Source organism: Gallinula chloropus, assembly GCF_964237585.1.
Source record: "Gallinula chloropus genome assembly, chromosome: 5".
Taxonomy (NCBI): domain Eukaryota; kingdom Metazoa; phylum Chordata; class Aves; order Gruiformes; family Rallidae; genus Gallinula; species Gallinula chloropus.
The window spans coordinates 62,185,519-62,205,406 of record NC_140090.1 but is presented as its reverse complement, the minus strand read 5'-3'; the positions used below and the strand labels follow the sequence as shown (position 1 = coordinate 62,205,406).

At 39.3% G+C, this 19,888-nt stretch overlaps 1 protein-coding gene across 1 annotated transcript in view; it reads left to right on the top strand.

Annotated features, from left to right (window-relative positions):
• The window catches only part of FRMPD2 (FERM and PDZ domain containing 2), a gene marked incomplete at both ends in the record, with an annotated part of 57,681 nt that extends 51,451 nt beyond the window's left edge, over positions 1-6,230 (top strand). Inside the window, 6 exons of the mRNA XM_084264523.1 lie at positions 686-834; positions 2,452-2,542; positions 3,636-3,970; positions 4,318-4,533; positions 5,330-5,392; positions 6,162-6,230. Coding sequence (XP_084120649.1) covers positions 686-834; positions 2,452-2,542; positions 3,636-3,970; positions 4,318-4,533; positions 5,330-5,392; positions 6,162-6,230 — 923 coding nt within the window. The remainder of the gene's footprint in view (positions 1-685; positions 835-2,451; positions 2,543-3,635; positions 3,971-4,317; positions 4,534-5,329; positions 5,393-6,161) is intronic.
• Positions 6,231-19,888: the final 13,658 nt, after the last annotated feature.

Sequence of the window (19,888 nt, the reverse complement as noted above, 5' to 3'; positions counted from 1 at the left end):
AATCTACTGTTTTTACTCTATATCATAATGAAAGTTTTTCAATTGCTCCAGTAGAGTAGTGATATTTCTAGAAATAAAAAATTTTATCTATCTTCTTAATATGCCAAATTTTGGATCAGAACACTTACTTCAGGATGAACCAATCAGTAAAACTGAACCCTGATTTTGTGCATCAAAGATACTTCACATCTTGTTCTTGAAAGAGAGTGTGAGCTAAGAGGAAAAGAAGATATTTCCTTACTTCAAGGAAGAATTTGTAATGATTATTCCTTGCAGCAGGGTGTGGCAATACTAATTTTCAGGAGAGGGTTGGAAACATGAAAATGATTCCCTGTGAATATGTGGCCAGAGTCTCCTATACCAATATAAACTAGCATTAAATTTTACAGTTTTGCAATAACAGTTTATTTAGAATACACTGTATATAGAAACTGTATGTTGCAATGTTGCAATAGTTGCATCTACTTCCAAATTACGGGAAATGTGGTGCTGGGTGTATCCATAGTGCTTATTTATTCTTCTGTCAACATAAGCCAAAAATATTTTTTGTACTTTACTTCCACAGTATAGGCACCAAAATGTACTTATGTACTGCAGCCCCCTAGTTTTTAAAGCCAAGACTTTGCACTATGAACAATAATCATTAAAACTTTTTTTGTTGGGTTTTTTTGTTGTTGATATATAGGTAGAACTTTTGCTTCTGGAGATGAACTCACTCAGTTAATTAACTTTAAACCATCACTGACTGGAGTAGGTCCAAGGACTGGCATCACAGGTCTTATTCGAGGCCTTCAGTTACGGATTGAGAATCAAGAGGTGTTAAAGGAGTTTATGGTAAAGTGTGATTCCTTTTAAGATCTGAGCATTTAGCAGAGCTAAGAAAATTACTTTTTGCTGTCTTCTGTGGGAAATCCACTTGTATATCTTTACTGACTTTGCTTTCTACAAAATTATTCTATCCGGAATGGGGCTTCTATTCTGCTGTTTGGGTAATGCTATAGTATTTGGATATCTCTCTTTCCACAGAGATCAGGCTTAAAGTGTTTCCTTTCCAAAGACACTACCCACATGGAATGAAAAACGAGCAATACACAAAAGTTGCAACAGTTGCAATAGAGTATGAATCACATTTTCCTAGACTGACTTCTTCCTATTACCCCCTCAGGTCTGTTGAACTATTCTAGAGGCTGCATTAAAGCAAGAAATACATGCTGCTAGGGATTCACTAGTGTAGAAACACTTAGTTGATGAAAAAAATGTTTTACACAGTCTCCCAGTGATCCATGGAACTCATTGCCAGAAGGTATTATTAAGGTTAGGAACTTTGTGAAACTGACAAGTAATATACCTCCATGGATAATGAAAACTGATGGCATATAAATCATGAAGATGTGTAAAACTGGGAAACCATATAAAATCTCTTGTTTGAGGATATAGAGTACTCAGTTATCAGCAAATTCCCAAAGAACAGATTTTTTCATGACTCTTAAACATAGTACTGGAATTTCCTTTAAAAGATGTACTTATCACCAGTGAAATTGATTGCTACCACTTTTCCATAGTAATGTCAACAATATCCATTTCTTTCACTTGCCTTTATATCTCTGACTTTCTGAGTATAAAATCCCACATGCTCAAGTGTATAGGATTTGCTGACTTTCTCATGGGCACATATTAAATTCCATTCATTCCACTACTGATGTAGGCACAGCACACTATGAGCTGAGTCACACATCTGCTCAGAACATAAAGATCTAATAGGTAAAGCAGTGGTTACAAAAGCCAATGGATATTTTATCTGAGTAAAAACTGTGGTTACTGATAAAGTTGTTAAAAAAGTATCACATGTATTTCACTATATAGTGGCATAATGTGATGGCTGAACATTGTGCCATGCATACCAAATAGGTAAAAGAAAGAAGAAAAATGATGGTAACTCAAAACTATACATCACATTACCTTGCACATTCCTCCCTCTGGCTACACGGCATTCAGTTCCCCTAAATCTGCTATGAAGTCCTTAATGACTTAGAACATTTTCTCTGTCACTGAGAAGTATTCACTGACATTCACTACCTGTTAACAGTGCAATAATTGGTGCTTCAGTCAGTATGTTATCAATTATGAATGCTGACATTTGGCCAAGACAGTATTCCAAGCATCTATTTTACAGCAATATACAACAGGGATCTGTAACAACAGGGGCTGAGGATGTGGGTTGGAAATCTCACTTGAAAACCTCAGAATTTTTGTGCAGGCTAAAGAGAATATAAAGCAATTTGAATCACTTGCTTACAAGTTTAGAGAATGACGTACTGATTCTCCTCTGTAAGAAGTCTACTTGCCAATCCTGAGTCGTGTCTAGCAGTAAAGTTTGCTCACACTGACTCTTGTAAAGGTTTTCTGAAAAGGATGTGAACAACGTGGATTGACTGTTTTTCTTTGATCTAGGCTTTAGAACGTGTGAAACCAGTAGATGACTGCAGAACTGGCAAAGCACCAGAAAATCAGGATAAAAACAGATACCAAGATATTCTTCCATGTAAGTATACACAGTAATGAGAACATACATTCAATGAAGGCAGACATTAGAAAACAGAAAAACAGCTTTAACGCTGAGATCTAGCAGGGAAATCCCACCAAATCCTTCATCACAGAGAACTCCACTAATAATGAAATACGTTGATATTTTTCCAAAAGAGGTCACTGTGGGATGTCCGCGTTGCACAACATGCAATTCTCTGAAGTACCATCTTCTGCAAGGCAGGACTTGGTCTGGTAGGGAGCTACCTGCTTTTGTGTGTCCTTCCCTTGTTATCAGAGATAGTGATCTACTACATTTTCGAAGGCAAGTGTATCTTGAACTATAATAGCAGTTCTTTAAATTTATTTAAATGTACAGCCACATCTATTGCTTGTGACACAGTGGAATTCTGAAAAGCACATTGGAACTCGTGGAATTATGTAGCTCATGGAAAGATAAAGATTCTTTCCTAAGTATTTGAGAGCATAATATCCAAAAAGAGCTGTCCACTGCTCAGCTCTGATCTGAGTCAGAAACAAGTTTCATTGCTGATAATTCATTTTAGAAGGAAGATTTGAGTCCAAGAGCTGAATGATTGGTGTTAAAAAAGATTTCCAGAAAATAGTGTACAGCGCGATGATTCATCAAGACATATCATGACAGAAGGAAAACACTTGATGTCTTTCTAAACTACAGCAACAGCATAACATGCAAAATCTGTAGCACAGTTACCTCTCTATATTGGTGAAACAACATACATTCTCAGAAGTTTCCTGAACACTGATACCCCATGACAATGTCCCCACGCAATGCATTAAAAACAGTGTTGGATACACTATTTCGAATTACTGCCAAACAGTTCTATGGTAATTAAGTTTGTCAGAGCATTACGTAAATATCTTCAGAAAAAAAAGCTGGAGAAAACCATACAATTTGTCTGTGGGAATTCCTGTTAGCAGTGATTAGTATTAGTGCCACTAGCCAAATGCATTCTAAATCCAGAGTCATACTGCTAGAGGCTGAGATTCCTCATCTCCTAAGAGAGGGTAAAGGTGGTAGAACTCAGTTTCAGACCTACAGCTGAAAATAGCAACTTTCTGTTTCTGTACAGATGATAAGACACGAGTTCCTCTGGGAGAAAAAAGTGGTTACATTAATGCAAGTTACATTAGAATGAAAGTCGGAGAAGAGGAGCATTTCTATATTATAACCCAAGGGCCTCTGCCATCCACTGTCGCTGATTTCTGGCAAATGGTCTGGGAGAATGAATCAGATGTGATTGCCATGATGACAAAAGAAGTGGAACTTGGACAAGTCAAATGTCATCGATACTGGCCTGAACCTTCCCATGATGCGATAGACCTGGCTAATTTCCATCTCAGGCTAGACAATTGCCAGATTGTGGAATTCTTCATAATTAGAACAATAGAAATGATCAACAAGCAAGTAAGTTGAGTATACTTTCATATCTGATCAAATTGATTAGATATTTTACAGAAGTAAATACAAGTAGTATTGTTCACTTCTTCCTTGATGTTTGGCCAGTATTTTTTAGGAATGTAAAAATATGAATAACAGGCATGAAATTGGGGATAATGGGATGTCTCATTTGCTGATTGCACAAGCAATTTATCCAATATTACATAGATTTGGAAAAGAATGTCAAAAAATTAATTAGTCACAGAGCTGGTTTGCTCAGCATTTTTCAGAATTGCTTACTATTCTCATAAAATCAGTAAACAAACTGTTCTTAATACTGATCATTTTTAACATTCCTGGTCTTTCTGTTACAGACAGAAGAGAAGCGCACTATAAGTCATTTGCAGTTTACCTCTTGGCCAGACTGCAGTACTCCCAAACTGGCTGAGCAGCTTGTAAACTTTATTTGTTATATGAGAAAAGTTCACAGTACAGGACCTATTGTTGCTCACTGTAGCACTGGCATTGGAAGAAGTGGAGTTTTGCTGTGCGTTGAAGTTCTGCTCAGCTATATAGAAAAAGATCTACATGTAAGTATCAAACAGCCCATGGTTAAGTAGTACAGAATCACGGAACCACAGGATTGTAGGGGTTGGAAGGGACCTCCAGAGATCATCGGGTCCAACCCCCTGCCAAAGCAGGTTCCCTAGCTTATATTGCACAGATAGGCATCCAGATGGGTCTTGAATATCTCCAGAGAAGGTGACTCCACAACCCCCCTGGGCAGCCTGTCCCAGGGCTCTGTCACCCTCACTGTGAAAAAGTTCTTCCGCATGTAGGTGCGGAACTTCCTGTGCTCCAACTTGAAGCTGAACAGACCATAGAAAAGAGCCTCCACAGACCATAAAAAAGAGGCTGGCTATTTCCCTCTGTGTCCCACACTTGAGATATTTAAAAACATTAATAAAATCCCCTCTCAGTCTTCTTTTCTTAAGGCTGAACAGCCCCAGTTCTTTCAGCCTATCCTCACAGGGGAGATGCTCCAGGCCCTTAATCATCTTTATAGCCCTCCACTGGACTCTTTCCAAGAGATCCCTGTCTTTTTTATACTGGGGAGCCCAAAATGTTACAGGTGTCAATGATATGTGGAGCTATCATAGACTAGAGTAATTCCTGGTAAAATTCATACTTTAAAAATTAAATAAAACCTAGCTTTTGCTGTTTTAAATAACAAAGATACTAACTATGAATATAGTATTCATAAATGAACTGAGTCACAGCTTATTCATCTGAACATGCTGAAAAATCAAAAGCAAATCTGAAAAATTTAATTTTTTCTTTATAACTTGCAAGTCAACAAAAATAAAATCTGTTCTCTTCTGATAGTTCAACATCAAACAGATAGTGAGAGATTTGAGAGGTCAGCGTTTTGGCATGATCCAAACCAAGGTAAGTTCTCAATATTCAATTAGGTTGTGATTTTTAAAAGCCTCAATTAGTGGTACACATCTACTAATTGATGCATCTATAAATATGGTGTTTAAGCATAATTTTAGCTGTCTCATTTGAGAAGAATGACAGTCTTCCAGGCAAGTGGTGTCTAGATTTAAATATGAAAATTCTGTCCCTTAGTAGCTAACTGAAATAAAAGCAAAGCACGGATACATTACAGCTACCACACCTCTCCCTTTCTTTAAAAAAAAAAAAAAAGAAGCAGGAATCAACCACAAAAAAGGTGAGATACCATAAATTCTACATGCAAAATTGTGGCTTTCAGTTGAATTCTTGCTATTGCTGAGTTATCATCACCTCAGTAAACTCTTCTACTGCTGAGTTAAACCTACCCCTGAAAAGAGTTAAACCTACCCAGGAAAAGACTCGAAGCAGTTAAGTCAATTTAAAGCAGTTAGGTGGTGGGAAGATTTTAGCACATGCTTCAGGATAATTACTGAGCATGTGATTAAAATAAAGCAAATAGATAACCTTCACTGACCTAAATAAGACTCAAGCTCATGCTTACAGGTACTGCACTGAATAAGAAAGCACGCCTGAACTTAAAAGTGATGGAGTAAAAAGAACAAGGTATCTTGTTCTCAGGTTTTGTATCCATGTTACAAAGATGCTGATGTTCTAAACAATGCTTCAGCCAGTCCATTTTTCTTTGTCTAGATTTTATGGTGAATGTGACTATGTTTCACATTGGTGTCTCTGCATACAGGATGAGTATTTATTCTGTTATGAAGTTGTGCTGGAAGTCCTTCAGAACCTTCAAGTAATGGATTCCTAGTGACTGCAATATGACTGCTCCCCGTTGCTATTCCACTTGGACTCCAGGGACCTCTCAGCAATTGCTTTGAAGAGATGTCAAGCCAGCACAGACAAGTGTTATATTACATGCTTTTTTTAGATTACTTTTATTTCTAAGGTATTTCAAAATCTTGCTTAATATGTCCTGGGTAAGTCATTTAAATCTTTGCTCACAGTTGGGAGAAACAGCCAGCCAGCACTGCATCACTGCTGTTAAGTTGCCATGGACAATTTGTGTGTTCTGCATAATAACATCTTAATTGTTAGGAAAATATTTTGTGACTCTGGCAAAGAGATAGCAGCCTTTGGAATTATTTTTACTCTTCAGTGGGCAACTATAAAGATCTAAGACTCTGTTGGTGTTGGTGGAAGATTAATTGTCTCTCACAAATTGTGCACTGCTGGCTTTTGGACTGCAAACCAGTATTTTCTACAGTAGTTATGTTTTTGTGTGGAAGAACTCCATTTGTTTACCTTTGCTTGCTTGAACAGTATAGAACCATTTCAAGTCATCACTCAGCCCAGTAATTTATACCTCCATCACTAGACATCTTAAATCAAGAAACGGAGCAAAAAACATAGGATGCCTTGACATCCTACTTGGGTGTCTTCAAAGCAGGAAATGTTCTAATAATTGGATGTAATATTAATTCTTCCCAGCTATATGAACAGCCACAGATAGCATCAGTATTCAGGAATGCAATACTAAGCCAGATGAAATGGCTGTGTGTGCATTTTGGCACACATATACTTTCCATCTTCCCCTGATCCTCTCCTCTGATTAACTAGTAATTCTTCTCTAGGATCTGAACTGATTTATGGGAAGTCCCACTGGTTTCAGTAGGGGCTGAATCATATTTTTAAATTAGAGTAAAAAACTCTCTGTACAGTTAATATCTCTTGTAAAAAGAATTTCTGTTAGTGTGAATTTGAGTGGATTTGAGAAAAGAAATCTGCTGTTTAAGTTTTTAAGATTTTACCTGTTTATATAGTACTACTTCTAAGTCCTTTATTAAGAAGGTGATATATACGGAAGTGAAGTTATTAGATATGCACTGGAAGGGCAACTTTTAAACAAAGGAAATTGTAACAGCATTATTTAGCTGAATTGTACATATTTTTAAAACTTCTTTGACTTCAGGAAAGGAGAAAATATTAAAAGGCATTTGAATATAAAACTGGAGTAGAAACAAGAACATAGCTGTTTATTTTCATTACGAATGAGAGGTTTATGATTCAGAAAGAATGAGGGATTAAATACAAAGTAAAATTATTATTTTTAGAAAACTCCACTGTAATACAATTATAATTAAACCCAAGGGCTATTTTTTTTCTTTCTGCCCTCAGATAGTCTGCTGGAAGTCCAGAAAACATAGCCAGATACTGATTTCAAACATATTGATAGAGATTCAGAGTAACTCAAGATCAGTGGGGTAACCCTGGACTTAGATTGGTATAAGCATAAACAGAATTCAATGTTTTGTCTTAAATTCGTTGAATTTGAGCCTTCCCAGAAGCGTTACTCTCCATGCATTCTGCATTTACTGTCTTTATGTTGCATATAAAGGACTATTTGCACAGCTTTGTCAAGTGTCATCCGCCAAATTTTTGTTCATAACTTTGTTACCTTCATCTGGTATTTGGCCTTTCACTTTGATTTTAATTACTGCACATGTACTACTATGCAATGAATGCACTACACTGCACATGAATGCACAATTCCCTTTTTGTACCACAACTTCAAAAAGCTTCTCAGTGAAAATTTTCATGTACTTTAAGCAAAGGTGTTTATATTGTGGCTTAGAACAAGCATTCTGGATTTAGAAGGCAATCTTCGCGGCATTGTTTTTTCCTCCACATTGGTGTATCATCTTTGCAGCTGTTTGACAGAAGTGTTTGCTGTTTGACAGAAGTTTTTCCTGTTTTACAGGGATATTAAAAAGATTTCTGAAAACACTTAAATTGTGTTTCACCTCAATTTCTCTTTTATGAAAAAGCAGCTGTAATACGTAACTATTACCCAGGAAGAGCTCTAGGGGAAATAATATTTTATTCATTGGGGCTTGTATTTAAACTTCCTCTAAAAGTAGGTTTCATGATGACGGTACCTTTTGTATATTCTCCTAAAGCAAGTATTACTGACCTGTGAGACATTTTGCCTTATCCCATGTTCTTATCACTATAGCAGACTTCCAGTACCTAGAGGGGCTACAGAAAAGCTGGAGAGGAACTATTTACAAGGGCAAGTAGTGACAGGACAATGGTGAATACCCTTGAGATGAAGGGGAGGATATTTAGATTAGATATAAGGAAGAAATCTTTTATAGAAAGGGCTTAGTAGATGTGGCTGGTGTATATGTTCTCTTGGAGATGGTAACATTTCAGGTTTCAACTTCCAGCTCTACTGCAGACTTCCAGAATAAGCCATTAAACCACTTAAATAGGATTCTCTGCATCTCACAGGTTTCTTTTAGACTGCACTACAGGGGTGCACTCATATCTTTTATAGATGGAGCTGCTGAGCTCAAAGTGTAAATAAACTGAAAACAGTTAGGAGACTGTTAAGCATTTAAATATAGGGGAATCTGGCTACATCCCGAAGCTCATACACCACCACCACCCCACCACCCCCATACACAGCGCAAATGAGAATCTCAGTTTTGTGTTCTTTATTCATGCAAAACTCCCATGGAGATCAAGGCCCATTGATAAGCATTCATTTGGAGCAAAACACTACCTGCTCCTTAAGGAGCTCATGCTACTTAACAAGGCAGGATAAACTGGTAAGAAAGGAAGAACTACTGTCCCATTTCTGTCATAGGGAATTGAGGCAGGGGTCTAAGGTCTGCAGTGTTTTGGAAAACTTGGGAAGTAAACTCTGCGCCTAAAAAAATGTGTATTTCCTCAGTCAGAGAGTAGGATCATTTTTCTCCAGTCCATTTCTGATGTGATATTATTTACCATATAAAGTGGTCTGACTAGAATTTATACACATCCTAACATGCAAGAGATTTATGGCATAGAGATCATTATTCATATTTCTAAACCGTGTATCTCTACTGCCTAGTCACCAGTCAGGACAAGCTGCAGTACAAATGCAAACAAAAAAGACATATTTGTCAGAGGCAGTGCCTGCCATAGCAAGCACTCAAAGCAAGAAAACATCTGCTAGCCCTCAGAGTCCCACCATAGCACAAAAACTTGTCAGTGGCACTCTATGTTCAGACAGTAGCTCTGTCCATGGAACAGCACATTGTGTTATCTCCCTCTGGGGATGTGACAGTTTTACTGCCATTGAAACTGCTGATAAGTTTTTTGTGTCTATCACTTTATCTCAATTTAAAAGCAAATATAGCAAGGACAAGCATCTCATGGCTATTAAATTACAAAATCATGTGAGCAGGCGAAACCAGCATTCCCATTCTTTCCTTAAACATTTTAATTGAGTTCCACAAACTCAGGATTTCTTCAGGCTGATGGCTCTGTGTAGCCTAATTCTCCATGTGCTATGGCAAGATACCTTAAAATATCCACACACACCAAAATGGATGTTAGTGGCTACAAGACCATTTTCAGGTTTGAATAGTTGACTTTAAAAAGTACCAGCCTGTATTTTTACAACTTGTACCAATACAGTCAGGCTCCCTTTAAATTTTCCTAGAAAGGCAGTGAGATGAGCCAGTAAGTTTTCTCTGTCTTTTCCGTTGTAGTTTACGGAGTTTGTGGCCTTACTGAACAACAAACTTCCGCGACAGAGCCACTACAGTAAATGCCAATACTGCTAGTATTGCAAAGGAGCAGCGAATACTGCCATCTATGGGAAAATCGCTGCTGCGACAGCATTGATCTGTGCCCTTAGCACAGAAGGATTTCACGAACTTTCCCTGAGGTTCCCCAAAGCGTTACCAAGGCGGGCTTGGCCGGATGCAGTGCTCTTTCTCCAGCTTGGCAAGTGCCTGCCTGGCCGGGCAGGTGGTGCATGCTGCCTACAGCTATATAGCCAAACTGCTTGATGTCCCACAGATCCTAAAATAATGCTAATGATGTACTCAGTTGGCCTCAGGAAAGGGTATCTAGCAATCTAACAGGATCTGTCTAAATCTGATGAGAGCCTAATTTATGAATGAACTTGCTCTTAATCATAAAGGTGGGATGCTTTTGCAATGAAGAACTTCTTTTCTTCATTTACTGAAGATTATGAGTAGTGGGAAATCATCCTGCAGTTTTACAAGAACTGATTTTATGAAACGCTGAATCTAATTGGGTTGGGGTATATTTAGTGTAAAATAATCCCTGTAAACTGTTTGTCACATATGTTGCAAATTCCTCTGCCAAATGAGGACTGGAGATAGTGTCACGTATCTCAGTTCAATGATCCCAATCATTGCACATTGAGGATCCACATAACAGTTAACCTGAGTAGGCACAAGCCTGTGCTGTGCTGCCTTCAAGGCTGTGCTGTGAGTGTCCCTTAGCCGCAGGGTAAACACAGTCAGCTAATTGTAACAGAGAACCTGCAGGCAGCTCCCACTTCCTCCTGGAGGTCATGCTATCTGCGAGTCCTTGCCTTAACCTAAAAGCACAAGAACTTTGCATGTCAACATTCTTTCTTTTGGGCAGTAGAAGTTCTGACCGGAGCTGTTTTCTTGTGGGAAAATCAAACAACAGTTCAAATGACCAAAAGGAGGCAACCCTTCCACAGAGAGAGTCTGATGTTTGATTCTACACAACTTCAGAGTACCTGAAGTGATGTGAAATTATCTATACTGTCCTCTCTTCTTTTACAGTGTTAGCACTAATAAATAGCACTTTACATGATATTTTGCATAGCTTGTGTGCCTTTCTTACTGGAATTATAATGGAACAGCACCTCCAGGTGCAAAATACTCAGTTACCAGTGAAGGACAATGGTATTTCTCACAGCTGTTAATTCATAAAATTGGGCTCTATGTGAATGTTGCCTGCCTAGAAGGTTGGAAACTCCTTGACCTGTCTGGACAATCTGTTCTGATACTTGACCATCCTTAGAGTGTTTTCTGATCTTTAAATGGAATATCCTGTAGTTCAATTTGAGCCCATTGTCCTGTCACTGGATACCACTAAGAGGAATATTTTTCTACCTTCTTTACTCCCTCCCATCTAGAAATTTGTATATATTGATAAGATTCCCTACCCCCTCCCCGCCCTGAGTATTCTCTTCTCTATGTTAAACCACCACAGCTCTCTCAGCTTCTCTTTATATGACAAGCATTCCAAATTCTTAATCATCTCAGGGGCTTTAACATGAAGATACTGATTCAGAGAGAGGATGCGATTCCATCTAACAGCTGCATGTCTACTGAAATTAGGAGCATGAGAAATCTGGTGCATGAGTTGCTGTTTTAATACAACTTATGCACTGATCAAGGGCTGAGAAGTCAATATGGAAGTTTAAGAGAAGATGCAGAATCTGGGGCATCTCTTGGATGTCAGTCTTTAAGGTGACCAGCTCTACTTTTTAGCTAGTCTCAAGTCTTTCATGTCTTTCTTTGTGTAACTGAGTTCTGTATGCAGGTCCCTCCAATGGGAAGTGGGTGACTGTTCACAATTCATTGCCCCTTCTGCACAGTACTAGGTACACATGCTTGCCTGAGGTACAGCGAAGTTTTTGAGATCCTGTTCTGAATTTTACAGCTATTTAGCTTGCTCATTAAACCATTCAGAAACAAAACCCAGCTAAAATACCCATGAGTGGTACACCCCCAACCAGGCGACAGACACAATGAGGACTATACAGTAGCTGTCCAGCAGCACCCCAGCTCATTACACAACCTAGCAATTAACTGAAGTTGCCTGTGCTCCCTCCCCTCCCTGCATTTATTCTCTTAAGAGATGACAAATCTTTCTCCTCCTTCCTATTCAACCCTCTTGGAAAGGCATGCTAGTGATTGCAGCATTTCCTTTGCCATCACACTGTGGTAAAAAAGCTCCTATTTCCCTGATCCCTTCCTTCATGGTTGAAGTAGATTTAGCCCAGTCAAAACACCAGCTGCAGTACCACTTGGCCTGTTCAGTACACCTACCAATAGCTCCTAAGGCAGAAATGACATGCTGTGTGCTTGCTTGTCCTTGGATGAGTGACAAAGACACTACTGGAAATAGTAAACATTAGGGAAATGTAGCTATAGCAACACTAGTATTCACAAAGTAAACCCTTTACCACGATTTCAAGAAAACTGGTTTTATTTTATATGTAAAAGGGCAGAGAGTGTCCCTGGCCTGCAGTCTTGCCACAACCAGTAACATACAAAAACCCCACAACTATAGCAGATAGAAATTTAGTTCACACACTTTGGGAAAATGTTGGGTGAAACAACAGATCCAAAACTGTTGAGGCTTTGCAAGGAAATCTCAAACCTCACTCAGCTGGCCCCAGGTATTACTGCAAGTTTAACACCATGCCATCAAAGGAAGCATCTACTGACAACACTGTCCTGGTGATTAGGAGGCTGCCATTGTTGCAGAAGCACTAACTGAAACTTTGTTTCTCACTAAACTGCCTCTACCTCACACCCATTTTATCCATTGAAGTCAGGCAAAACTTGGGTGTTCAATAGGGAAACAGACATTGCTTTCTGATTTTTTTTTTAATCCTAAACTGAAACAGTTGAATGACTCTTGGGGAATTTCAACTTTCAGTAGACCAAAGAAATAAAAAATGAGTTTATTTAACTTGGAATAGCATTACACATATTTCTCCAGAACTCCAGGGCTCCTCTCTTCATCGTATCTATAATTCATTGCAAGACAAGTCCTTTAACAGTACTGTACTTCATTGTCCTTGTCCACTGTTTTACCATCTTAGAGGAGATGCATAAGTCACGGGTAACGTTTGTGAAGTGTCAAGAAAGTACTCCAGAAAAAGACAGTATAAAGCCTAAAATATTTTTCATGCTTGCACTTTTCAGTTACCACACATTGCCCTCCACTACCATGTGCAAGTTAGGGTACATGTAGGAAGCATCTGTCTATTATTTGGAAATTTGTGCCGCTTCATTAAGGGCAATATTTCACATGTTTATGAGCTATTTCCATTTCATGTGTCTGTCCCCTGGAAGGAGTAGAATTCTGCTAATGTATCTTTTCAACAGTGAGTAGGAACAAAATGGTTATTTCACAGTTTGAAATTCTATTAATATCACCGAACTTGAGCCACTTAGCACAAAGTGCTTGACAGCAATTTTACATATGTTCCCATAATCAGAATCTGGACAAAGCCAGGGATGCCAGCAGCAGTGGGATGACTATGCCTCTCAGTTCAGTACAAATGCTCAGCTCCTTCACAGCAGCATTGCTCTAGGCAACAGCAGATCCTTCCAGAACACTCCATGCCAGGTCCTGCTGAGATTTTCAATCTCATGGGGACTTTTCCACCTATTCCCCTTCTCATCAACGTTCACTTCGATCCTTAGATGAGAGTATGGGTGGCTGCTGGATTATGTTCTGCTGCTAGACTTCATCAGTGGCTCCACAGGTCAGGTTCGGTTATCAAAGGAGTCCCCCCAGGGAACTTGTATAACACCAGTTTGATCATGTAGTGAAACCCAATTATCTCCTTGGAATTATCAGAAGGACACAGAATAAGCTGGGAGCCCCACCAACAAATAAATATGTTAAAAATAACATTAAATAAAACTTCCTTTCCTTCCCCTTTGTCAACAGTTTTCCCCTTTTAGTTGTTCAGTTTGTAGGGCAACACATTTGTGCATCCCACTTCTGATTGTGCACCCCAAATCCCAGGTTTTGTAAAGTCCTTGAAGAATCCAAAGTGCAGCTAGGCTACCTCCAGGTGGTCAGGACTATGTTGATCAATGTCCTGTAGCCAGATGAAGTGATTACAGTCTTAAGCAGGGAAGATAAAATTTTACCAGAGCTGCTGCTCTCTGTAGCTTTAGTACCTCAAAAATCATTACACAGATCAGCTCCATCTTCAAAAAGCAATCCATATACAGAACTTGGAACAGACAATAAACAGACAGTCTAGGTTACCACTTAGCTTTTCTTGGACCTGTACCAAACTGCTCAGGACAGATAGTCCTTAATCAAAACACCTTTGGTCCCATTCACTTGTCCTCTCCTTACCAATCCAAGGTTGGTAAAGTTTAATCACACACTTGTGCCATCTTTTCAACCATTTACACCAAAATGATCTGTGAACAATGTATTTGTGATATGTGTTCTGGCTGCACTTCTCCCTGTCCACCAAAGGCAAGACACCCTGCCCTCTCCATAGCTTTCAGCCACAGGCTTTACACATGCCCAATTCCCTTTGAGATTTACATCAAAAACTCCAGCATTTCTCTTCCTGCCAAGCTGTTCCTTGAACACAGACTGCAATGCTACTTTTAATTCTCAATTACATCTTCAACAGCTGGAGGTACCAAGCCTGTACATTGCAATTGTCTTGGCTTCTGCAAGGCACAGAATATATACTTTCCAAATTCATCTCATATCACAAACACACACGATATCTACTGGTCTGGGACAAAACTGTCAGGATTGGAAAGGACAAGCTTACAGGAAGAGCCCCATCTGTGTGTAGTTTTGTGTTTGCATGAACATGAGGTTAGGGTTAGCAGAGTAACAGCAGGAGGAATGGTGGCAGCGGCCTGTCAGAAGAAAAAATCACCCTGTGAGGATTCATGCATTGGATCCACTGGAGTGAATTAGGTCACCTAGTGCTGTCATAAACAATAGGGCCAGAGCTCATACAATGGCATGCAGCATGACATCACTGCAGAGACAAGCTGTATGGGAAGGGAGGCAGAAATCTGAGGAGCTCAAGGCAAGCATCCTGAATCCTTACAGTGAAAATCTTTCTCCTAAGTCCACTTTGGACTTGATGGATTTCACCCTGAAAATACACCCTGCTTTGTCCTTTAACCGAACTCTTTCTTACTGAAGGATGAAAAGATAAATAGGCTGCAGCAAAAATAGTTTAAACTTACCAGTGACTGTAATGTCCCAGTTCAATGTTCTTCAAGGGTAGTTTAATTTCAGGAAGTTTTGTTTGTCCATATTCTGGATTCTCAGTAGTAGCTGGATCTGTGGTATAACATTCAAAATAGCTTCTGAAAACTTTGACAATCATTTCACTGATTTCCTCTTTCTATATCCATTCTTTGCCATTACAAATCCTAAAAAGCGATTAAGGAGAAAAGGAGATTGATTGCTAACATTTCAGACTCTTGCCCTTTATCAAAGGCCTCATAAAACCCTTTGTAAATGCAGGGAATCCTCTGTCTCTCAGGGAACAGATATACTGTTCCAATATCTAAAAGGTAAAATATTTTGTTGGTTATTACTTACTCCCCCTTGTGAAGCTGCACAGATGTTGTACACAGCCAGATCCAAAACGTGCGCTTGCAAAATGAGAAAAAACCTGTAGTGCTTATGCTTATTGAATTTAAAAGATGGAGGGGAATAAAAAAACTCATTCCCATGCATCTGCATGCAGATCAATCGGGGTAATTCATTTCAACTTCAAACACCCATTTCCACTTTCCTTATGAGAATTAGCCTGACTTATGACATTAACCTCACTATCTTTCCCATCACTGAAGCTTTGTGCTCATTGTCAGACCCATGCCTAATCCAAGCTCTGGGCACACATTTCTAATCACTCACAAGTGGGCTGATGAACGTACCCACAATGGTACTTTCCAGGCCAAGGCATATATGTGTGTTGTGCAAACTTTAAACACAGTGGAGATTGGTTATATGACAGGGGCGTGATGCTGACACACATGATGAGCAAATGTGACCACCTTCTTTTGCTTTTTTATACTGATATTCTGACCAGGCTGATAAAAAGTTGGCATTTACCTGCCTGCAAGAATCCAATGACAAATTCCTCATATTTCAGCTCTGTTATGTCCAATCAGCATTTTGCTCCCCTTGATCTCTAAACTATACAGTGTTCAGTATGCATCATTGTAACAGCGTATTTTGATTTCGTACTCTGGTCATTCTGAGCAGAAAATCAATAGAAAATCAATGGAAGTTTTGGGGGTTGTTTTTATAAATTACTTTGGAGTGATCACAAAAGGCTTGTGATCCTTCCTGTTCCCACCAGATGTCACCAAGCTTTCATGGATCTCTGGAGCCAAGGCAGCCAAAGCCTCCTGTCTGAGTGTGTCACGTTCAGTGTCTTTCCCTTTTTAAGAGAACAGGGTAAGGAGGTGAGGACAGAGCCTTTCCATGTGTCAGGGGGTGAAACACAGCTGAATTGCCACTGAGCCAAAATTGCTTGTAATTTCACTGCTGTTGGATAGTTTAATCTGGGAATTTGGGAACTTACTATTAGGGAACACTACTGTCACAGTTCTTTTTCTCTCCTCTACCTGAAACACCCATCAGAGCAGGCAGGAGGTACAATAACATGCAAAGAAGGAAATTTGTGCTACTACTTTACAGGCTACAGAATCTGAGATGAAGTGGCCTGCCTGAAAGTGCATAGGCAGTCGTGAGCTAAACTGAGCACTGAAGCCAGCTTTTGATACTCATATTGAAAAACACTTGCCAGTAAGCATCTTGCTTTTCAAGGCAGTGGTCCTCTTCTACGTTTTACTGAGTTTTGAGTACTGTGGTGTCTTGCACAGTATAAATGCCTGAGTTCTCACTACTCAAATATGTGTGCTCCCCAAGAATGAGCCAGCTTGCCAAGAAACTCTCCTCAATGCATTGCCATTGGCAGAACAGCACTCTCAAGGTTTTGCCATCAGAGGAAATGGTTAGTCTCAAAGAGATTAGATGCGCAGACTAAGTAAAATGAATAGAAGTTGACAAATATCCAAGATGTATGTGAGAATGAAGAGGCTGAACTGGAAATGAATGGATTTTAATGAGAGAAGGGAAGGAAATTCACCATGAATTGAAGACATCTATTGTCCTGAAAGGACATTGTTCCCCATGGCCCCAGAGCAAACATGAAAGGCACACATTCCATGAGGTATTGTTAAAGCTGGCTTGACTATGGCAGCTTGGGCTTGTATAGCACCTTTCATGGAGGGCTTCAAATCATTTCACTTCTGAGAGCCTGGTAGCATTATTCTGGGCTTTTTACAGACACTGAAGTACCACTGAGGCAAAATGACTTGGCCTCACAGTGAGCTGGGAAAGTGAATCCTGATCGGTGTAAATGAACCTCTGGCCTAGTGCCTTATTTCTGCAACCTTGCTCCTCAAAAAGCACGGCACTTGGTTTCTATTGCACCGGCTCTCATGAATGACATTGTAATGAAGAGATCCTTGTCCATAAGAATAACAAAGCTTGTTTGTCCTGTGTAGCTGGGAATAAATTGCACACTGCTCCCTACAGTGTACACAGCAGCCACAGGCATGCAGAAGAACAAACACAGTTTGGCCTTATTCTTTTGTGCAGTGACAAGCTGACAACAGTCACAGGGTGATTCAGCTCAGGACTCAGTCTTCTGCATTATTTTTGTGACTAAGCAGGTAACCCTAGTCATGTATCCTGCCCGCTGCAGTTATGAGTGTTACATTCTCCTCCAAAAGAGCTTCCAGTCTAGAACTGGAACATCCTTGTTGCTAAGGTGTGAGTTGTCTCTAAGAGTTATGTATATGTTTTTAAAATAGTTCATTAGTGTAGGTAGAAAACACACACAAACCATTCACTGCTCCAAGATTATACGGTCCCAATTCTGCTTCCCAAATAGAAGAGAGGAACTACAATCCCAGCATGGGCTTTCTCTCTGCTGTTTTTCCCTACATCAACAAAAGTGATCTATACAGTTATTATAAACTCCTATTTTCTGAGAACATTTTTTCCTCATCTGAGCCAATGACTAAATACACTATCATAACATTTCCAATGTTTCTTTTTCTGACAGAATAATAGTTTCTCTTTCTGACATGAACATCTTGATTTGACAGGTACACAGAAACAAACAACATTTAAAAGGCAAGGTGGACAATGTAACACCTCCCCTTCTGATATGGAATCAAATCACCCTTCTTTTCTTGCTACCATCACCACTGATCATCATGCATGCCCATGACAAACCCCACTTACACACACACAAATAGGAAGTGACCATGGCATTGGAATCACAAATCTCTGCGACATATAGAACGCTGCTTCTCTCCTCCACTACCAACAGACATGATCACAACTGTCAGTGCATTTGCTCTCACACCAGCCAGCCTTGTTCGGTTTGTGGTGCAGCCCACACTGTTGAATCTCCCTGCTTCTGGTACCCGTTAGCTAGACTTAGTGATTCTAGTAGCTGGCAGCAATTCTGCAGCTACCTGAGCTGCTGAAAGGCAGTCTCAAAATTTTTCCTATTAATAGTTTTGTAATTAGCAGGAAATTTTCCATTTTCAGGGATATTTGAAGGAGTTCAAGCCATAAAGTAGAAGGCTAGCATGACTCTGATCAGCTGAACACTAACTTCTAATCAAAGAAGCCAGGATTTTACTGTTGACTCTTTCCTTGATTCATTTGTCTTCTCAATATTGTCCTATTTCTTATTTGTTAATTATGGTTCACCAAATTTTTCCCAATTAAAAAAAAAAGTGACAAAGGGAAAAGAATGAAAAAACCCCAACTGACAATTAATTTCAAAATGTATCTGAAAAGCCAAAGCCTCTTTGGATTCCCAAAATCTAGACAAAACTGCAGAGAGCCCCAGGAAGAATTATTGTTTCCAAGCAGTTCAACAAGCAATTTGAGCCAGGGATTACATTAATTTTCTCTATAAAATATTCCTTAGAGGGCAACTAAACTTGAGCTGTCCTAATAAAATATTTATGGGAGAGAAATAAATTTCCAATACCACTGCCATGTCATGCTGTAGAGAGGCAGCCCTACTTGTTGCCTGGCCCTACTGTAAAGCAACCAAGCACATGTAATCCTGATAGAGCATATAGAGATATCTGGCCCCTTAGTTGCATCAATGGTCCCTGCTTACCTGTCTGTACTTCCTTGACTAAGAAATGAGTCTCACAGAAGTTGATCATAGAAATCTTCCTGTAATGAAAGTTTGTGGTTTCTACCAGTCATGCAGTCCCTACAGGCAAAGTAGGATACCAGCCTGTGTTTAAAAAATTGCTAATGGAAAATGCATCCACACCCAGTTGTTAATTACTTTCTCCCTCAGAAGTAGTATCTTTTCTTGCTATAAGTACACTACCTTTTAACTGATATAAAGACCTAAAAGAGAGAAGGGACATTGTACTGCTTTTATTATGCTTTTCTGTATTAGACCCTTCTTTTAAGCAACTGATATTTAGGGTTTAAAACCCAGTTTGGGTTCCGGTTAATTCATGTGTAAAAATCTAGAATATGACAAATTTACTAGTGATAATTCACTGAACTTTTTATATGCCACAAGCATTTTTTACCTTATAAACACATGACTCTATGACCTGAGTTTTCAAGGAACAACAAAAAAAAAAGAAACCCCGACACAAATGTTGTCCCATAATGCACAAAACTTAGTGATGCTGACAATTTCTATATGGTTCCAAATAGAACTGCACATAAGTCCCACATTGTAGGAAGCATCTTGCTGGCACCCACAAGTTTAGAGGATATCTCCTCCCTGCCCTATCATCACCAAAAGAAAAAGACAAAAAT